The 20630-nt window shown below is 51.7% G+C and overlaps 6 protein-coding genes across 6 annotated transcripts; 4 read left to right on the top strand and 2 right to left on the bottom strand.

Moving 5' to 3' along the window:
- Positions 1 to 800: 800 nt before the first annotated feature.
- On the top strand, positions 801 to 6520 carry PpBr36_07008 (uncharacterized protein; the record flags this gene model as incomplete). The annotated part of the gene is made up of 4 exons (XM_029894147.1): positions 801 to 1002; positions 1151 to 1474; positions 1663 to 5882; positions 5954 to 6520. The coding sequence occupies 4 exons, from the start codon at positions 801 to 803 to the stop codon at positions 6518 to 6520; spliced, it is 5313 nt and encodes a 1770-aa protein (XP_029748587.1).
- Positions 6521 to 11462: 4942 nt separating this feature from the next.
- Positions 11463 to 11927, bottom strand: PpBr36_07006 (uncharacterized protein; the record flags this gene model as incomplete). Its single annotated transcript, XM_029894146.1, has 3 exons — positions 11463 to 11486; positions 11559 to 11729; positions 11817 to 11927. Coding segments are annotated over 3 exons (306 nt in total), but the record flags the coding sequence as incomplete, so codon positions are not given.
- A 432-nt stretch (positions 11928 to 12359) lies between these two features.
- On the top strand, positions 12360 to 13367 carry PpBr36_07005 (uncharacterized protein; the record flags this gene model as incomplete). Its single annotated transcript, XM_029894145.1, has 2 exons — positions 12360 to 13228; positions 13301 to 13367. The coding sequence occupies 2 exons, from the start codon at positions 12360 to 12362 to the stop codon at positions 13365 to 13367; spliced, it is 936 nt and encodes a 311-aa protein (XP_029748589.1).
- Positions 13368 to 14411: 1044 nt separating this feature from the next.
- Positions 14412 to 15518, bottom strand: PpBr36_07004 (uncharacterized protein; the record flags this gene model as incomplete). Its single annotated transcript, XM_029894144.1, has 1 exon — positions 14412 to 15518. The coding sequence occupies one exon, from the start codon at positions 15516 to 15518 to the stop codon at positions 14412 to 14414; it is 1107 nt and encodes a 368-aa protein (XP_029748590.1).
- Positions 15519 to 16493: 975 nt separating this feature from the next.
- PpBr36_07003 (uncharacterized protein) lies at positions 16494 to 17381 on the top strand (the record flags this gene model as incomplete). Its single annotated transcript, XM_029894143.1, has 4 exons — positions 16494 to 16518; positions 16589 to 16647; positions 16729 to 16795; positions 16888 to 17381. 4 exons carry the CDS (start codon positions 16494 to 16496, stop codon positions 17379 to 17381), a joined length of 645 nt encoding a protein of 214 aa, XP_029748591.1.
- A 1118-nt stretch (positions 17382 to 18499) lies between these two features.
- PpBr36_07002 (uncharacterized protein) lies at positions 18500 to 19102 on the top strand (the record flags this gene model as incomplete). The annotated part of the gene is made up of 1 exon (XM_029894142.1): positions 18500 to 19102. One exon carries the CDS (start codon positions 18500 to 18502, stop codon positions 19100 to 19102), a length of 603 nt encoding a protein of 200 aa, XP_029748592.1.
- Between the last annotated feature and the right edge of the window lie 1528 nt (positions 19103 to 20630).

Here is a 20630-nt window from a genome sequence, read left to right as displayed (position 1 = left end):
TTTAATTTGCCAGTGCCTCTGTTACCCCTGTCATCTTTAATAAATGAACTACAGGCACGGGTTGTCGCATCTGAAGTGGGTGAGGCCTGTACCCGCCCAATTGCGCTGTGCTCCGCTGTGCCTGTGCCTGTGCCGTTGCATGCTCGCGTCCGTTTTTATGTGTGGTGTGTTTACTGATGCAGGACCGCAAGCAAGTACGCACGCCAACATTACTCCCGCTCCACACTACCAGTTACACTGTCTTGTCTGCTTTAAGCTGTGCTGCCTCAACCCGCCGCGTCCACCCGCGCCAACGCCTTTTTTTATTTTTATTTTTTTTTATCCTTCTTTCTATGATTTGTTTCTCGCATGCGCACTGAGACCCAAATAAGGAAAACGCTCACATCCCGAAGGCCAACGGCTTCGCGCACAGGACTCGAGAGCGGAGAACCCGGGACTACCTAGGGGTTGGGCTATCAATCAACCTGGCGTCTGCAATCCGTCTTTTCTGTATTTTTGACCGCCTGTCCAGCACATATGCGACTGCCGGCTCTAGGAGGGTAGGATAACTTAATTCTCTCCTCCAGATTTCCTGGAAATTTTCGCATTTCTAGTCTTGGTTGTCGCTCATGGAACGCTCAAACCCTGTTTTACGACTTAGACTCTGAAAATCCTCGGCGCTATTCTACCGCCTCGACGCCCACTGGCCCCGACTATAGTGTAGTACAGTTATTGCCCCTGGGCCATAGATTACAAGCGAACCAAACCAAACCAGCGCCGGTCGTCTTTTCGCCGGCAACCCGGGACAATAAAAGGGTCTCATGGAGTCCCCCTTCTCACCCGGCACGCCGGGCGCGGCCAGTTCACCACCAAACTCGCCGCCAGGACCGACATCGTATCAACGACCACTCAGCGCGATGGTGCGATCTGCTCCAAGAAGCAATAGCCGTCTGAGCACTAGCAGCAAATTCGGTGGCGGAAGTCGGGCTTCCGACGATGATGCGAGGACATCTGTCAGAGTTGGTGAGTTGAGTTTAGCAGTCGAAATTTGACGTCTGACTGAGGGCATGCAGTGACATGAGCGACAAGGTTACTGCATTGGGACAATCGAGAAGAATGTTCACCGGTAATGGAGAATGTGCAAATGCTGACGGTCCCGTCGTGCATACAGCTGTTCGGATTCGACCGCCATTACGACCGAATGATCCAGGCTTCGACTTGATCCCGCAAAGATTCCAACGGTCTATGGTCCAGGTCACCTCAAACACGAGCCTCACCATCGACGCGCCACAAGGAAGAAAACTTTTCGTCTTTGATCGTGTTTTTGGCCCAGATGTCAACCAAGAGGGAATATGGGACTATTTGTCGGACTGTGTCAATGCCTTCGTTCAAGGATACAATGTGTCCCTATTGGCTTACGGCCAGTCGGGTGCCGGCAAATCGTACACCATGGGAACGGCGGTTCCAGGTGACCAGGACGATTTAGAATTGACAGGTAAGTCGTTCGATCTGGTCCTTGGCCATTTCCCTTGCACGGAGCTACTGCATCCGTAAGGAGAGTAGTCAGCCGCGAGGTCTAGACTTAGAACTTGCAGCCACACGAGAGACGCGCGATTTCACTATTTTTTGCAGATTCAGCTTCTATTTTTTTTTTCTTATCTTGCTGACGCCGAAGATATCTAGGCGTCATTCCTCGGGCTGCAACGGCGTTGTTTGAGAAGCTTGATGGTGCTGTCCCCAACAAAGCTGGTAGCAATTCGAACCGAAACTCCATGTCACAGCTTCGCACCCCTTCGAGGTACAATGCAGCACCGATTCCGTCGCGGAATGGCGAGAAGAATTGGTCACTCAAGGCCACCTATGTCGAGATCTACAACGAACAATTACGAGACCTCCTAGTACCAGAAAACATACCTACACACGAAAGGAGTGCTGTCACAATCCGCGAAGATGTAAAGGGCAACATCATACTCACAGGACTTCGACAGGTGGAAATAAACTCAGTTGAAGATCTGATGAACGCTCTCACTGTTGGATCCGCCCTCAGGCAAACGGATGCTACAGCCATAAATGCACGATCCTCACGATCACACGCCGTGTTCTCGTTGAATCTCGTGCAACGGAACAAGAAGTCAACACCTGCTGCTGAGAAGCGAATGTCGATGCCAGTCGAGTCCGGCAACGAGACCTTTGTGACGACCGACAGCAAACTGCACTTTGTTGATTTGGCCGGAAGTGAACGATTAAAAAACACGGGCGCACAGGGTGAGCGAGCCAAGGAGGGAATCTCTATCAACGCCGGCCTTGCTGCCCTGGGCAAAGTTATATCTCAGTTGTCATCACGACAGGCTGGGGCTCACGTTTCGTACCGTGACTCCCGTCTGACGAGGCTGCTCCAGGACTCGCTCGGAGGAAATGCAATCACTTATATGATTGCTTGTGTTACGCCTGCAGAGTTCCATCTGAGCGAAACGCTAAACACCGTCCAATATGCGCAAAGGGCCCGAGCGATTCAGAGTAAGCCGCGCATTCAGCAGGTTGAGGAGGGTGACAAACAAGCCATAATAGACCGCCTTAAAGCGGAAGTGGCATTTCTGCGCGACCAGATTCGGAGTTCGGAGCGTAGCGATGTGGACAGACGTATCCTTGCCACTGGCGAGAGGTCCGAGCGGCCGGGTGAGCGCGAGGTCGAGCTGCAGAACCAGCTTCTGGATTTCCAGGAAAATTACAGCAGTCTAAGCCAGCGTCACGCAAAACTGATTGCTGAGATGGCCAAGGCTCGCGAGAGCGAACAGGATCAGCAGGTACTTGAGGAGAGCCTGGGTGACAGTGCCACAGCGCGTCTCAACCGGTCCAACAGTTTCGCACAGGCTGTTGAGCAGGTCGTGCTTGAATACGAAAAGACGATACAGTCGCTGGAGCAATCGCTCGCCAGCACTCGTGCAACGTTGGCCAGCACAGAGACAAGCCTACTGGAGAAGGAGACCAAGTGCGCCTATGTGGAAACTATTAGTAACCAGCTCCAGTTGCGACTACAGAAGATGATGGACCGCGAGAACAGCACAGAGAGCTATTTGCATGAGCTCGAATCCAAACTCGATGGCCACACCTCTGGCGAGGAGAAGAACGCAGCCATCGTGATTGAACTTCGCAAGGAGATTGCACGCGTTCGTGAGGCTGAAACCACGGCGGAAGAGTACATTACAACACTGGAGGAACGGCTAGCCGAGGCTGACCAAGATGCGGAGCTGATGCAGCGTGAGATTGACCGCCTCGAGCAGGTTATCGAGCGTCAACGCAGCCTCGGGAAGCTGGACTCGCTTTTGTATGAACTGGACCATGTCAAGCAGGAAGTTGAGCCGGAGGCAGAGTTGACGAATGGCGGCGCTAGCCGACGCGCTGCTAGCCGTTCCTTTTCAAGCCACTCCCGCAGTCATAGCCACGTGAGCCGTCACAGCCAGAAGGAGGATGCCATCCCGGAGGATGAAGAGGATCCATTGGACCACAAGATAGGCACTATACAAGAGGATGACAGGGAGCGGGCCGTTCTCGAGGAAGCCACTGCTGCTGGTGGCCTGTCAGCCAAGTCAAACGGCCTGGCCGCATCGCCTATGGACAAGGAGAAGGTCCCTTCCAGTCCTGCACAGGCAAAGTTTATTGCTGATAAGCTTGATACGGTCTCACGAGAGCTTGTTGATCTGCGCGTGGAGCATGAAGCAACAGTGAACGACTATGAGATGCTGCAAGCCAAGTATGAAGAGGCTTTGAGGGCCATGGCGGAGCTGCAGGATGCTGTGGATGAGGCACGGCACCCCCAGCCCCGGGACTCGATAATATCTGTCACGTCGCAGCACACACGGCCGTCGTCTTATCTCTCTGACGCACGGTCCAGCATGACCAAGGATGGAAAGCACTGGTCACGGTCGCTATCGTCCGAGCTTTCCTCGGCAATGCAGACCCCGACCTCTGTTGCTGATGGATCGGACGCTGAGACGCTCGTACAAAAGTCCACGGACGCTCCGTCTGAAAGCATCGAATTTTCTGATTCCTCCGTCCCTACTCCAGTTGACGTTCCCGCCACTCGTGCTGATCAATCCGATGCTCAACACTCGCGCTCACCATCAGACGCGAACCTCAGAGCTGAGCTCGAGCGTCTCCAAGCGTTGGCCGCCGAGAAGGCGGCAGCAGAGCAAAGGCTCGCTGAAAAGTACTCTCAATTAGAAAAGCAGCACAGCGACGCCCTCGATATTGTAGAGGAGCTCCGGACCGAAGTGGCCAAGGTTCAGGCCGAAGCTGCCGACCCATCGTCGCCTCGGACAAACTCACCTCTGATTCGCCGCAAGTCAAATCAGAACGTCATGATGGTTGACCGCGCCCACCGCTCCTTTGCCTCTCTGCGTAACATCGCTACAGAGAACTTCGAGGAGAATCCTGATGTGATGCAGAACTTCACGATCAACCTCGAGGCCGCCATGCACGAACTTCACACCCGATCAGAAAGGATACAGCAGCTCGAGGCCGATGTCTCAGCTGCAAAGAAAGAGATGGAGACTAAGATGACCATCATTTCCGGCCTGACTCGCGAGAGGTCTAGTTTGAAGAGCTCTCCTATGGACATCTCGGTCATTTCAACTCTCAGAGACCAGCTAGAGAAGAACGAGAAGGAGAGGAAGGAGATGCAGGAGGCTCACTCGGCACGCGAGCTTGAGTTGCAGTCCCAACTCGACTCGTTGCGTGCCGAGGTGGAGGCTGTCAAGACCAAGCAGACGTCAGCCGCGGCGGATATGGCCGACACAGCTTCTTCCCACGAAGGCAAGGTTGCAGAGCTTCAGGCCAACCTGGCTGAATGGGAGGAGAAACATAGGAAGACTCTGGAGTCGATGCAGACAACCGAGCAGGAGATGAGAAAGACTATCGAGGATCTTGAGGCCCAACTGGCCGCAATCCCTGCGCCTGATCCGGCCAAGACGGAAGAGATTCAGGAGGCAGAGCTCAAGCAGCAAAACCTCGTCACCGCCCTGCAGACCGAGATTGACGAATACAAGTCCGTCATCAGCAGTAACGCAGCAAAGGTTGCTGAACTTGAGCAAGGCCACGCTGCCACAAAGGAGTTGCTCGAGCAGGCGTCTAAATCACGCGAGCTTGCGACGGCTGAATTGGACCTCCATCAGCAGCTTGTCGCCAAGCTGGAGGCCCAGATCGAGGAGCATGAGCAGTCTGTCAAGCAATACCAGGAGGAGCTAGCTGCTATCCAGGAAAACCACATCAAGGAACTCGAGAGCGTCAAGACTACTTCTAAGCAGGAGCAAGACAAAGTTATCGAGCGACTGACAACAGAGCATTCCCAGAACGTCAAGGTCCTTGAGGGCGAACTAACTGAAGCCCGCGAGGATCTCATGAAGGTCGCAACTCAGGTGGCGTTCGCGCTTGGCCTCGACGTTAGTGTTGAGAAGATCAGCGATCGCATTGAGGATCTCATCGAGGACCAAAAAGCGCTTTTGCGCGAGCAGCAAAAGACTGCGAGTCTCGAGAAGACCACTCAGGAGCTCACGACTGTCAACGATACCCTTATGCGTGAGCTGGAGGCTGTCAAATCAACACTCGCAGACCTGCTCACCACACCTGGCGAGCCGCTTACGAGCCCTCACCCCAGTGTGCATGATCAGCTCTCGGCCGTGAGGAAACGTATGGGCGAGCTTGATGCTAAGAGCAAAAAGAACTCCCGCCTGGTGGAGGAGCTCGAGGACCAACTTCAGTCCAACTTTGACCAGGCCCAGATCGCCACGAACCGCTTCTCAACGCTGCAGACGGAGCAACAGTCGCGGGTTGAGGAGGCCAATGCTGCCAGGATCAAGGTGCAAAGCGAACTTGACACGATCAAGGAGGAGTACGCAGCACTCCAGGTAAGATTCCCCTTTGCATGCAAGCCCGCTCTGGTGTTAGCCTCAATACTAACATGTCCTTGAAAAACCAGGCCAAATTCGAAGGAGTCATTCCGAATGACGTCCAGCGATCAAACTCAATCACGTCTGGCCTGCGCAAGAGCGGCTCCGTAGCCTCTTTGCCTTCGCCACCACCTGCTATCCCGCTCCCGCCACTCCCTGGAACTACCAGCAGCTCACCACCTAATGTTCCCGGCATTCCGGCTACGCCGACGGGCGCGAGGCCACCAAGCAAAGATCTCGCCATCTCGATGCAGATTCAGCAGGACCAAGAGGCTAGGATCCGGACCATTGAGAAGCATTTGACGGCCGAGAAGCAGCTGACTGCAACGCTGGAAGAGGCTCTGACCGACCTCGAGGACCAGTCCAAGAAGGTCAAGGCCGACTGCGATGCGTGGCGACGCCGCTGCAACGAGCTCGAAGCAGAAATGAAAGAGCTCAAGGAGAAGCCGCAGCCTGACAACCGTTGGAGCTTGCACCAGGTGGAGGAGGAGCGCCGCAAGAGGCGGGATGCTGAGCTTGCTAACGCAAGGCTCGAGGAGCGAATGAATGCCATCTCCAAGAAGAACAAGAAGAAGGGCAGCCTCAACTGCTTCTAGGCGCGTGCGGTTGTTGCCGGCCTAGGAGTTGTTTTTGTCACTGCCTTGGCGTCGATGGGCGTTGTCGCCATGCTGAGGCCGGACGTTGTGCTGCTTTGTTCGGCTATTCTTCCGACATTTTCGGAATATTTCTCGCCTCCGCTCCCGGGAGATACATTGCCGTGGTATCTCTGGGGGGCTACGACAGTGTTGAGCTAATTTTTGTTAATTTGTGTGCCGCCTCAGACGATCAAGCGGTGCATGTTGGAGGAGCCCTTGTTTTTGCCATATCTTTTTACTGCTCACGCCTTCCTTTGTACATTTTCCCATTCATGAGATACCTCTTTTACGTGGCTTCTTGTTCACCTATTGGTTTGGTCATTTTGAACCCCCTTTTAGCATTTTTGTTATCTATCTACCTTGATGAGCGAAGAAGAATGCGGGTGTGTTTGCCCCTAGCTTGTGTTCAGGTTTATATCCAAATAACATAGGGTGAGGAGTTTTTGCTTGCGACATTTACTTGATCTGTTATAACCGATCCATGTTTTAATTCATTATCTACCTCTTCTGAACGTTACGATCAAGTTTATGTTGAATCCCCATATCTGGTCATAATCCGTCTTGCCGTGTTTCATTCTCAGTGGCGTGGTTTTACGCGGCCATGGTTTCAGCGGTCACCCTCCAGTCTACGCGAGATTTAGAGCTGTGGCCCGCTGAAAAGGGGTTTGATATGCGAATGCAGCACCAATAACCCATGTGTGAATTAACAAGGCGCAATATGTTAGAGCCCATGAGAAATACCGCAACGCGCAACAGCGAGCCGTCCACCGAAATTCTAGTGACAGCTACAACATGTCGGCCATGGGGATGCATGCGCCAACATTGGCTTCGGGTAGAAGCCTCGCAACAACCTCACCGTGGCGTCGCCCCCGTGACAGCAGTAATGTGCTGGCATATCTGGGTGAAGACGAATGAACCAACATGATGGCTGTATCAAAGCTGAGCGATTGGATAGTCGGTCTCTCTCTTAACTTTACACCTACCCATACGTGGCGTTCTGCAATGTATTGGCTCGCAGTTTGAAAGGCGAGCCTAAACAGTAATGGCCCAATGGCGCCAAGGATTATGGGCCTACAGCGAACTTGCCAGGGGAACACACAGCTTGGGCCAATTCCCTTGTGATGATATATGATTTACAGAGTGCATGGGGAAATCAGAAAAGAAGGTGAGCTGATGGATGTCGTACGCTGAACAATAGTAAGTAGTTGGACTTGTGCGCATCTATGCGGTCAAAGAGAAGAAAAAAAACCCCAAAAAAAAATAAATAAAAAAAAAAAGAAAAAGAAAAAGTGGGTTGAACATTCATTCCGACCATGCAAAAAGAAAACCCCTATTGAGAAGCCCAGCAGCCTGTTTGACACTGGGTCGTAGGCAAGGAAAACACATCCAAATGCTGATTGTATAAAAGGACGATCGAAATGCTCGTCACGAAATAACGAATTTCTAATGCAGTCCAACAGAACCCGGTCAAGCCCGTCTTTGTGCCAAGGTGAGTGTGACCTTTGCCATTCTGGGACTGAGAAAGGGGGAAAGACAAACCGGATGATTGTGGGTCAATGATGAACAGAAGCATTTCCCAAAGCAAATACCAGGGTCGGAATATTACCTCGTACAGTTTCCCCTCGGTACAGGGAACAAACAATGATTTCCTTGGCCCAATCCCTTCATTTTCGGTTTGATTTGTTCACCTCATTATGTATGAAGATCCCCTTTTCAGACACTAGATTAGAGTGGTGATGATCTCTTTAAGGGACGGTGAAGATCTTTCCCCATAAAGGTCTGCTGTCGCGTGCTCTGTTGGTTTGCTATGAGAATATTGGCCGAGAAACTCTATTTCGGGAGTTTACAATCACTACAACACCGAGTGTTCCGTATATTGTCGTATGATAATCATGCTTGGCGAGCTCGAGCGTTTATGAGCCTAGGCAGTGTATTCGTCAATAAAATCAACATGACTCAAAATGTGAAATAATTTCAATCCCGTTGGCTGTCTAATCTACGTGATGTAGATAGTATTTTGTTTTCTCTGATGAAAATCAAGGCATTCACAAAACAAATCGTTATCTTTGATTGCGAAGTGACCCGTTATTGACGTTAACGTACATTCGCTTATCCAGTGAAGGAAATATGCACCTTGGAATCGCCTTGGTCATGACGACGACTGAACTGGCAAAATTGCACGCGACACCAGGCAACGGCAAATGAAGAAAAGAATAATAATACGATTTAGCAGCCTTGGCTACGAAATTAAAGATACTGTGTAAGGTACCTCTTCGATGACGATATTTGAACCCGCTTGGCCGGGTGGAAACCAGCATCTTATTCGATGAAGTAAGCTTGGCTGCTTGCTCCAAGAGCCTTGGCTACCCTCCAACTGGGTATTATTGGTTTCTTTCAATTTCGTCCAAACCCCCATTGACGTGGGTTCGGGACTCGAAAAAAAAAGGATGTGAAGAAGTAGGAGGGTGCAACCTAGGACAGGACGAGCAACATGGCACGCGATCGATTGTGAAATGTCGGATAACAACTAATAACGGGAGAAGAGATGGATAGAGAGAGAGATAAAAGAGAAAAAAAAAAAAAAGTAATCACATACACGCACAATGCCCACTCTCATAGAAGCCACCACAAACCTACCGCCAAAAACGAGCCCAAAATCTCGTCGGCGGTCTGTTCACCTCTTCGCGCCGCGAAAGCCATAACCCCCTTCTCTCCCTCTTGCTAGGAGTTAAAAGGGATGCGGGGATAAGCCCCCGCGATTTGTCCAAAAGAAAAAGCTCTCCCGACACCCCACTTCACGAATTGTAGCAGCCTGGCGCGCGCCTTTTGGACACCTGCTCGTGATTATTAAGGTAAAGGATGCATTAGTGGCGGGCGTTAATAGTAACTCCCTGTGACATTCTTTTCTTTCTTTTGTTCCCTTCATGCTCAGTGTCGTCAGGACTGGGGCCACGCAAGCTTTGCAAGGTACCCCTGCTGCCGCTACCGTAGCAGAAGCTAAAATCCAGCTTTATCGCGGAATGTGGGATCCAGCGGCCCACGGGTAAACGGCACTGAAGCGAGGCTCAAAAATGTAAGCAAGGGGTTCGTTCATGTGGGGTACTACCAAGCCATCCAAGTTTGCTTTCCTGCGTCTTGGGGCTTCTGGGCTTTTTCTGGGCAACATTCCCATTGTTTTTTTTTTTTTTTCTCTCTCTCTCGTGTGTGTCAATGCTCACTCGGAATGAGGGGGCAACTACCACCCTAGGGTTACAGGGTTGATCGCTGGTTGTCGGTTATGGTTTTAATCACGCTTAATGTCTGCTGTACAACGGGCGAGCTGTCATCCCTGAATGTAGGCTGATGTTTTCTTGCACATTTGACATTAACAAATAAGTAGGGCTCTTCAAAAATAAGAAACGAGTGAAACCCCAGAGAATTGCCTATTTTGACAGGACGGTAGATCGGCACATCTCATGAGCTGACTGCTTCTGCCTATCCTCTATGCTGGCGGAGAGGTGCAGTAGTGTTAAATCGAGAATGCAACTACTGTGATGCTGGCCTCCTCCTGTCCATGACGCAGCAAAAATCTGCAGCCTCTATGCCGTGGTGGGGGCGGGCCAAGATGGATTTTGGGGAAAGGACGCGTGGACAGGACCAGGCCAGGGCTGGGCGGCGCTACCGGCGCTACCGGCTACACCGTAGTAATGCTAGCAGCCAGCATACGTACCCTGGCTAATATTTTAGCTTGACAGCAAGAAGAGGCGGATTGGGAACAAGAATGGGCGTAGCTAGTTGATATGGAGTTCCTGAACCAATGTGTTCGATGAATTACGGTACGATCCGATAATATTTTGGTTCATCAAAAGTCCGAACTCTAAGTTGAGCTGCAGCCTGTCCAGACTAAACTCAAGACGGAACGAACTGATAAGCTCAGGGGATAGAACCTCAGAAACCAAGCCGCTGACAGTTTACTATGTAGGAGCACAAATAAAAGAACAAAACTGTTTAAATTTCCAGAACGCGATTGGGTGACAGGCTCATGCCACAGGGGCCCCAGGGATACACTCGCGACCGGGCCAAGTCTAACTCAACACCCGTTCGTTCCTTTGCTCAGAGACCCACATACGTCGTTCTGACCGACTTGATTTCTCAGTTGCGTTTTCCGCCTTTCTTTTGGTGCCTTGGGTGGCTGATTTTTGGCCAGCTGTGTTTGAGATCACCATGGGTTACGTAGATACCTTAAAAAAGAATCTAGGTACAGGATACTAGCTTGCAATGGCGATGGGCGATGGAATGACTGGTCTGATGCGGTAGGGCTCGGGGTATGGCAGAAGCTGCAGCCCGATGGGGAGGCGTGTGGACGGCTAATCGGCAACCCATGGCGCCAAGAGCTAAAATGTTCGACGTTTGTTTGGAACCTTTAATCACTTGGATGCATCTTACAAATTAGGTGCGTACCTGCCGTGTCACAGTGCGAGCTAAGTGTCAGGTAGGAAGGAGGTTGCAACCCAACAGGCATTGAAATGAGGTTCAGCGCTCAAATCTCCTGCTCCCCGTTTTTTTTTTTTAACTCTCTTTAAGGTACCATTCACTGTACCGGCAATGGTCAGGAAGCAAACGTTAATTACTATGTACATATCAAATTGGAGCATGGAGACCCCCAGTCGCAAACAAAGAACGGATCGGTTTGCGGGCGGGCAATGGTCTAGATTGACGTGATGCGGTCGACGCAAGCCTTGTCAACTTCTTCTCCTTTCCCTATCTACCATGCTTCGTTCTGACTTTCCAAAGGGGCTTGTGAGGCTGGGCTGAGTCTACCATAGGTACGTAATACGCAGGATGGATAGTTGAGGGAACAATGTACACTTTGACCGTGATGTTGTATGCGGTATTCGCGGTGTGGCTAGCTAGGGTGCAGAAGTCATAAGCCTACCCACTCGGAATACTGTGCGTACGGTATGTGAAAAACTGAGGAGATCATCTCTAGGTACCTCACCATTCCTTCCCGCCAACTCACCTCTTTACTGTAGAGGAACTCGGATCCGCAACATATCTCTCTTTCCCGCCTTGGCTGCTCCGCTGGCCTGACCGGGTTAAGATCTTGGCGTTGTGGTCGTTTCAAGGGCTCCCTGGGCGACTTTAGTAAAAAGCCAACTCTTCCGCGACCTGAATGTGGCAGCAGATGAATCTATCTACCTTATTCTTAGTTCATACTACTGTTTTGTTAGTTCCCGTACCCGAAGAAAAAACAGACACGAGGACCCCCTTAACCTACTCTTAGACCCAACTTCGACAGCCCATATCTACAACACTTGCACGGCATTAGACTGGTCTCGAACGGGAAGGAGCCATCGCCTACAGAAACGGGTTGACTCGGCCGGCCTTGCTGTTTTTGACATCATATATTGGAGAGGGTCACATTATCTTTTTTTTTCTGGAGATATCCCGAACCCTTTTTGAACATCACGCGACACCAGTTTGAACTCTTTTTCTACCTTTCGCCACCCTTGCGTGGCATGTCACTCTTTTGACTACCATTGATATCTACCTCTCAGCCTATTCATTGACCTGCTTCACCTCTCCATATTCGTTTTTTTGTTTGTCTTGTTTTTTTTGTTTGGTCGATAACCCTTCAGCGGCTTTCTCGGACGAAAATCGCTACGTTTGTAGCACCCCAACTGGCCTCGCCTACAAAACGTCGACCCACACAGGGCGGGCAACTTTCTGAACGCATACTTGGATCTCCCGTCTTCTGATTCCTTGATCAGGCGAAGGGATCAGATCCTCCTGGCTTCATACACATTCACAATCCGCCACAATGAAACTATCAAACAGTCTCGCCCTTCTATTACCTTTACTGCAGGTCACAGCAGCGCTTCCACAACCAGACCAGCCTCGTTTAGGAAAGGTGTTGCGAGCAGAAGAGCCTGCATCAGCGCCAGCGACTTCAGGAGCTCATGCCCCAGCTGCAGTAGCAAAAGTACAGACGGGAGAGAAGAAGGAGGAGGTAAAAGAACAGACGCCAAAGGAGAAGCCGAAAGATAACAAGTACTTCCACGAGCCTGGCGGTGATGAGGTCCTGGGCCACTACGACATTCGGTACTTCAAGGAATTAGTACCCTACGAGGAGCACCGGCCAGCATTACGACACTTGATTCGAAGCTATTTGACTGTCTTCAGAGAACTCGGTATCGAGACATGGATAGCGCATGGCACTCTCCTCGGCTGGTGGTGGAATGGGCGCATCATGCCTTGGGATTACGACCTGGACGTTCAGGTCTCAAGCGCGACCCTTTACTACCTAGGCAAGCATTACAACAGAACCACCCACGAGTACTCGTACGTTGATCCCGTTGACGGTCAGACGCACAACAAGACGTATCTCCTGGATATCAACCCGCACCACATCGAGCGGGATCGCAACGACGGTATGAACGTCATCGATGCACGCTGGATCGACATGTCTAATGGCATGTTCGTCGACATCACCGGACTGGCTGAGCGTGAGCCTGGAAAGAGCCCGGGCATCTGGAGTTGCAAGAACTACCACCGATACCGAACGCGCGATCTGTACCCGATGCGAGAGTCCGAGTTTGAGGGCGTGCCAGCCACTATTCCGTATAGCTTCGATCGTATTCTTACTGAAGAGTATGGCATGAAAAGCTTGGTAACTACCGAGTTTATGGGGTAAGTCTCAGTGTAAAGCTTGTGACCGGGAGATGGTTCAACTGGACATATGCTGACCTGCTCATCTCACAGTCATCGCTGGGAGCCCGATCTCAAGGAATGGATCCGGGTGCAGAAGCCCGACGACCCTAAAGCTTAACCCTGATATACTACACCTGTGTACTTGGTTCCTACGGGGCAAACTTCTCTTGTCCGTTGCCAAGCGCATTCTCAAACCAATAAATGGCCCACGCTGGGCCTCTCCAACAAGCGTCGCCACCGAAGCGACATACCATGACCTGGGGTCGGGCACACCCATCTCGACGTTGAATCTTGCGATCACTGATGGGATCAGCTACGTCGAGCCAAGGGGAAGAAATAACCACCAGGTGCGAGCGTCAGATCTCCATCTTGGCTGAGAAAATGGCGTCAACCGAACATGAGCATTTACATGGCGTTAATTGTTTGTTGGATCTGTCACCAACCGGTTCTTTCATCAGCATCAAAGCCAATGCACAACAGAGAACAGCATGGACATAGCATTTGCATACACCTTTTTCACTTTTGTTTCTAATCTCTTTTGTACTTGAAGACCCTGGTTCGGGCATATTTAGCGTCTTCTGTGCCGGTTGGGCCAGGGTGGGGTATCTTTCCGTATATGTTTTCCCTTTTCGAAGGATGAGGATATACATGTACAAAGTTCCTAGGATGGGCTGTGTGCTCGCGCGATTGAAAGAATATCTGCGAGTGGCAAGGATTATCACCGGGTGCTCGCAACCCATACCTTTGCCCCTGATCTGCTGGATTCTGACAATATAGAGATATAGATGGGTTCTTCAATCCGGTCAGATAAACCACATAAAGAGCTGATATGCGCTTGGCCAAGCACCACTCCATGACCCGTATATCTTGTTGAGGCACATGATGCTTAGTATGCTAATATATCACAAGATGAACATTTCTGAAAATGTATGATACTAAAAGTGCCAATCACAATGACGACGCTCCGATTACGTATTTGCTATGCTTCTACCCTGCCAAGTTTTCAATCGCTATGCTATAGATGTAGATGCTAGTCTTAAACAAAGAAGAATAAATAACAAATAAACAAAGTCATAGGTTTGGGCTGGAGCGTCCATGCTGAATAGACTTATCCGCCACGCACAAGCACTGGTCAACTGCACCAGATGCTAAGACTCTGGGCTCAGCTTCGACCCTCACCACCTTTCTCACCATCTCGACCCTCCTGATTCATGCGGCGCATCCGTTCCTCGGCCGCCTTTGCCAAAATCTCTCTCCGAGTCAACGAGACTTGCGAGGCGCCTGCCGGACCACCACCGCCGCCGCCACCGAGCACAAACTCGCCGCCGGTCCAACCTCCATGATCCGGCGCATAGTCCTCGTCGTTTGCGGTTTCGTCAAAGCCGGGACCGTCGCCGACGGTCCGGCCGCCCTTTGTGCTCCAGTCCTCGGCCTCGACCTCGCGCTCGATGGCGTGGCACAGGTCCCAAAAGTTCCTGTCGTGGGGCCCGTGGACGTTGTGGGCGAGCTCGTGGCACAGTGTCTTGCGGATGGTCTTGTAGTCGCGGTAGCCGTCGCCAGCGTCGGTGCGCAGGCGCAGCTCGATGACCTCGCCTTTGTTGCGGTTCAGGCCCAGGGTACGGCCGACGCCGTCGTGCGACACGTCCGTGTGCGCGGCCGGGTCCATCTCGGTCAGCAGCCCGACGGTGAACTTGCGCCGCCGCATCGACTCCCGGATCCCCCGGTCGTTGGCCACCCGCTCCAGCAGCGCCTGCGACCGCTCCGGCCGGGGAAGGTAGGGCAGCGGCCGGATAGAGAGGAACGTGTACACGTCGTCGCCCGGCCGGCGGGCGGTGGTGCGGTGCGGTCTCGCTGCCGAGGGCACGGCTCGGGAGCGGCGTTCGCGGCGGCGTGTAGCGGACTGCTCGGCCGCGCGCAGTGCGTCGAGCTCGGAGAGTTTGGCGGCCAGTAGGCGGAGCTTCTTGCCGGCGAGGGGCGCGAGTGGGGATGTGCCTTGCTCGCCGGCCTTGACGAGGCCCGTCGGCGGCGGCGCGATAAACTTGTGTGTAGACCAGTTGAAGCTGGGGTTGTCGTCCGGGGTGTCGAAGAAGTCCTCGCAGGCGAACGTGAGATCGTCGAGGATACCTGTGGCAGGGAGGTTGAAGGTTGTCGATTTGGCGCCGAGGGTGACCGTTATCGGAATCGTGTCGGTGGCATCGGCATCGGCGCCGGCACCCGTCCTAGTCGGCGGCGCGTCACTGGAGATGTGTTGGTCTGGAATTTCTGACATGGGGGTTGACTGAGGCTGTAGGTTTATAGAGAATCGTTTTTTGTCGAGGGTATGGGTATATGACGTTTCGACTACTCAGATACGGAAACAAGGGAACAGGGACAGTTATATCTAATCCTTTTGATATTAGGGAAGAGAGTTACGAAAAAAACAAAGAAGCGGAGGAAGGCGCATCAATTAATTTGACAAATGTATTCGGAGGCGACGGAACCAAAAGAAGTCGTCATCTCAAGTCAGCCTTAATGGCCCGGCATCGAAGGTTCCATTGCACCCACTGCGCCGGAGGCCTGGCGTGCTTTGTCAGCTGGATTCAATTTGTCTTGTCGGTCGGTCGAATCGCCTCCCATCTAGAACTGACTAAGAGTGTCAAGCGCGGAGACTCCCGACATGCGGCTTTTTGGGAATGCACCTGTAATTAGTATGTTAGCAAGGTTAGCAAGAAGCCTCTTAAATGGCACAGCCTACCTGCATCGACGTCGATCTGGCTTGCTGCGTACCGGTTATTAATAGCGGTACGGTGCCCTCTAATCAATCAAAAAGCTCCTCAATAAATGGTTCGTTTTGAGGAAAGTGTTCCCCAAGCCCCTGCTTTACTAATGGAGCCTATTCGTCGAGATCCGCAATTGACGTAAGGAAGCTGCGGCCAGTGGATCCCCGGACCGCTAGCCCCACAGCTCGTGCCTGGCCCCGTTGGCTGTGCTTCTTCCTTGGTGCGTCAATACAAGGCGCCAGTCCAATGAGAAGCTAGTCGCGTTCGTGTCCTCTTCCTTTGGAAAGTGCCGGGCAGGGACTTTTAAACAACATCCAAGCTTCGATCTTGCAAACGACCCAGAAATACGATAACCTTCTATCTTGCGATATTCATTCCTGGAAGACTCCAGTTCAATTGCTGCGACACCGCTGAGAACAGACCAGGCCAACCAAAAGTGATTTCGACTTCGTTTCGCTGCTAAGAGCAGCAACACACTGCCCAGCATGCTCAACCTCTTCAGAGTCTTGGGTACGAGAACCACACTAGCATCAGAACCGCGATGCGAATAGCATCACTAACCATGACAAACTGCGCACAGGGGACTTCTCCCATTTGGGGTCAATCATGATTCTGATGCACAAGATGACGCAGCTCAATGTTTGTTCCACGCACTACGTCCCTGCTTAACCACTCCAAGAGCTGCTACGGTTGGCTAACCCCGTTTTTCTTCCAATGCAGAGCTGCGCTGGTATCTCATTCAAGTCACAATGCCTGTACCTACTGGTCTACATCACAAGATATCTCGGTATGATGTGTCTCAAAACACACAAGAGCACCTCGTATGGGTTTCCAGACTAGCCAGACCTGCCAGCTAATCACTTTGCCGATTACCTTCAGACCTCTTTTCAACATCCAGCATCTACAACGTCGTATTTAAGATCCTTTTTATTGGCTCACAAAGCTACATCATCTACCTGATGGCCACTGCTTACAAGCCCACCAACGATCCCAATGTCGACACTTTCCGCGTCCAGTACCTCCTCGGTGGCGCCTTTGTAATGGCGATCGTTTTCCCCTACGCCTGGACTCTGTGGGAGATTCTCTGGGCCTTCAGCATCTGGCTCGAGTCTGTGGCTATCCTTCCGCAGCTGTTCATGCTGCAGCGCACCGGCGAGGCCGAGACGATCACGACGCACTACTTGTTTGCGCTGGGACTGTACCGCGCCCTCTACATTCCCAACTGGATCTGGAGATACTTCACCGAGCCCAATCATAGCGTCGACTACATCGCCGTCGTGGCGGGCATCATCCAAACGATTCTGTACAGCGACTTCTTCTGGATATACTACCAGAAGGTCTGGAAGGGCCAAAAGTTCAAGCTGCCTGTATAAGTCGGGTGCGACGAACGATCTAGGTGAGGCGTCAGTAGGCTGGCTCGGCATATCTCGCCGGCCAATTCCGTGAGTGAGCGGAATGGCCTGGGTCGTCATCAGCTTTTGCCAGCAGCCTTGACAAACATTTGGGGGGGGTTTTCTTTTGTTTCTTAGATCGTGAGTGTGCGTTCCGTACAAGATGTAAAATAAACCGAGAAGAATTTTGCGTGGCATTCATGATCAACGCAGCAAGGATCAAGATTTGAAAAGTCAAGCGCAACTCAAGGGAATTTCCGTATAAATGGCGTTTGTGGAAAGGGACAGAATACTGGGCACAGCTGCGCCACATTCTTTGCTACCAATGGCAGGTTAAGAGATCTGGGGTTTTCTATTTTCGTTTGACACATAGTCCAATGTATTGACAGGCAGCTTTCTGTTACGGGTTTTTTTTTTTTTTCTTCTTTCGATACGCCACGAGCCAGCCACTCGACCAAGTCAAATGCATGTCTTCGGCGCTGGGCCGAAAACAATGCGCTCGCAACATCATCCCGTTTCCGGCAATTTATCAGCTGCAACATGATCTCAAGGCGCATTAGACTAGAATTCGTGGGACATCCGCGGGGTTGGTGGTGATGGTGGTGGTGTTGGTGCTTCACTCATCTGTTCATTGATTTCTATCCAACGTTGCCGAAGCGTGCATATTGGGGGTTGCGTGGATTCTTCGCCGCTGCACGGCTCGACCTCGGCTGAAAACACCGGCCGTTCGCCGTAACCAGGCAAAAAAAGGTTTGAGCGCGACGAAATGATGATGGGTTGACGCGCTTGTCACCCATCTGAAGTCGTCCAACATGAGACCTTAAACTTGGGCAAAGTTGTATAAGTTGGCCATGGCCCCTGGACTGGTTTGTGGAGGAAGCCCCATGGCCCTTTGCAGTTTTGCCCACGAACCACACCCACTCTTCAAGTCTACTGAAGCCCTTGGGGAGAAATCGGCCCTCCCGAAAGCATTCACTTGACAAAAACTCCCAGAAACAGCCGACGACAACGCCATCGGTTTGCTCGCTGAGCAGACCCAGATACGGCCAATCCTGCCCCCATATCTCTCTCTCTCTCTCTCTCACACACAAAACATCAAGATGTTATCAAATGCTTCGAGCAGGACATTGCTCCTGATCCCGATCCTCCTACACCAGGCCATCACATGCGCAAACGCCCAGGGCACCAGCAATATGCCACCGCTCAACGTGACGGCCATCTCAGCCTCCGGGGGAGACTCGACACTCGAGTGCTGGCAGTTCGGACCCTTCACGTCCGTGACGGCGCCCGGGGTGAACGACGCCTCGGCGCTGCTGCTCACTACGTCAGCCACGCAGGTGAACTACGCCATGTTCCCGGCGGGCTCGACCGGGGGTCTGCACCGGTCCCCGCGGCTGCAGTTCGTCGTCTTCATGACGGGCAGGGCACGCATCACGCTGCCCAACGGCAACGGCACATACGAGGTCAACGGTGGCGGGAGGGGCTGCATGATCGTCTCGGCAGACACGTCAGACGTCAGCAGGCTCGGCCATACCACCGATTACCCCGGCGACACGCCGACCGGGGTCATGCAGGTGCCCATCACCAACGGGAGGCAGGGCTTGGGCAGGTACAGGGTTCTACATCAAGGGAGCTGCACCGAGGAGGAGCTCGGTGGCACCATTACAACGCCTGCCGACGGCGGTGGTTATATAGATGGTTAGGAACAGTATGGACCTTGGGAGCAGAATTGTTTTGATCTTTTAACAAAATTCTTTTTGGAGTTGTTGGATGGGATGGGATGATTCTTTTTTTTTTTTTCTTCTTGGGATGCTTCGGGGCTTGTCACAAGTATACAGCAAGCAACTCGTGAGGAGTGATTAATGGGGGCTTGTTCGGAACAACGAATATTTTTCCAAAGGGAAATGGCCTAGATGGAACCAGCACACACACGCCGTTCCCTCCGTCCGTCGCAGGCTGGATGTTCTCTGTCATGGGATTAGCGGGAGGGAGGAAAACGAAACAGTCTTTTTTTTTTTTTTTGTTACCAAAGATGACGAGATAGCATCCTGCATTTTGGCGCAATGCATCATAATCCTAAAAGTGCATTGCTTTGTTTAAAATTCGCTTTCTGTTGGCAGCTATGTGCTTCATCTTTGACGATATGTGAGATGGTGATTTGTTAGGAGAAAAGCTAGCCATCATAGTTTGCTTGGTAACCCAGACGTATTAGTGCGCCTAGAACGTGGTTGACAGGATGGAGTAGACGGGAACATGCCAGTCAGATGATTCAAATGATGCGAGTATCAAAATTACAGTTCTGCAACGCGATACCCACGGAGTTCCTCCCCAATTCAAGTTTGTATGGCTTTTCTACGCGTGTCAAGCCGTGTGTAGACAAGGGGTGCAGCATGTCATGGCTGTATACAAAGGTAAACACCTAACTCCCTATCTGGTCAAGATACCAAGTAGGACGTCAACTCGCTAGCCGATGAGCGAAAAGTTAACGGGAAGTTGGATGCCCAAGGCGGATTTTCGGGGGATGCTTCGTTATCGGCTGGATGTTGTTACTAGAGTAACTCCGGATGAAGTTCCCGATCGCGAGAATATGCCGTCGCTGGTGAGACTACCCGTTTGTATAGACTTTCTTTTGTGCAAGAGCGCACCTCCGGCTGCATCCCTGTCGGCTGGGCTAATGTTGCATGATCGATCTTGGACAGGATGACCAACTTATACTGGTTTAGAAATAACGGTTTTATGAGGGCATATTGGACTAAACCTGACTCGTTGATGTCCCTTACCTTGATACAAAGCCTCTGAGAGTGATGGAGTTATGTAAGTGATGACGGTAGAGCATTGCGCGGGTATCGAAAGATGTGCTAGTTGTTGAATTAGGTTCTAGTTAAGGTAAAGTAAGGTCGGAAATGACGAATCACTATGTATCTTCGACATAGACAGTTCTAGGATTAACTGACTGACTTTGGCTGAACTGGCGTTCGTCACGAGCGCAAAGAGGACTGAACCCCGCCCGACCATACTGTACACTGCAGCGCGACGGATCGTGAGGCTCTCAAATTACCGAGGGTTCAAGCGATGCGCAGATCAGGAATATCAGATGGGGGTTTGCATGAAAGGACGACTCTCGCATCGAAGGTGGTTGTTTTCAATTCGTCTCCAACCCCGGCAATCCACGCCGCACTTTTGTAAATTTGCAGGGATCATACTCTGGGACGAGAGTTTTTTTTTTTTTTT

This window comes from Pyricularia pennisetigena, chromosome 1 (assembly GCF_004337985.1).
Source record: "Pyricularia pennisetigena strain Br36 chromosome 1, whole genome shotgun sequence".
In the NCBI taxonomy this organism is placed as follows: domain Eukaryota; kingdom Fungi; phylum Ascomycota; class Sordariomycetes; order Magnaporthales; family Pyriculariaceae; genus Pyricularia; species Pyricularia pennisetigena.
The sequence above is the reverse complement of the archived record's forward strand: the minus strand, read 5'-3'. Positions and strand labels throughout refer to the sequence as shown.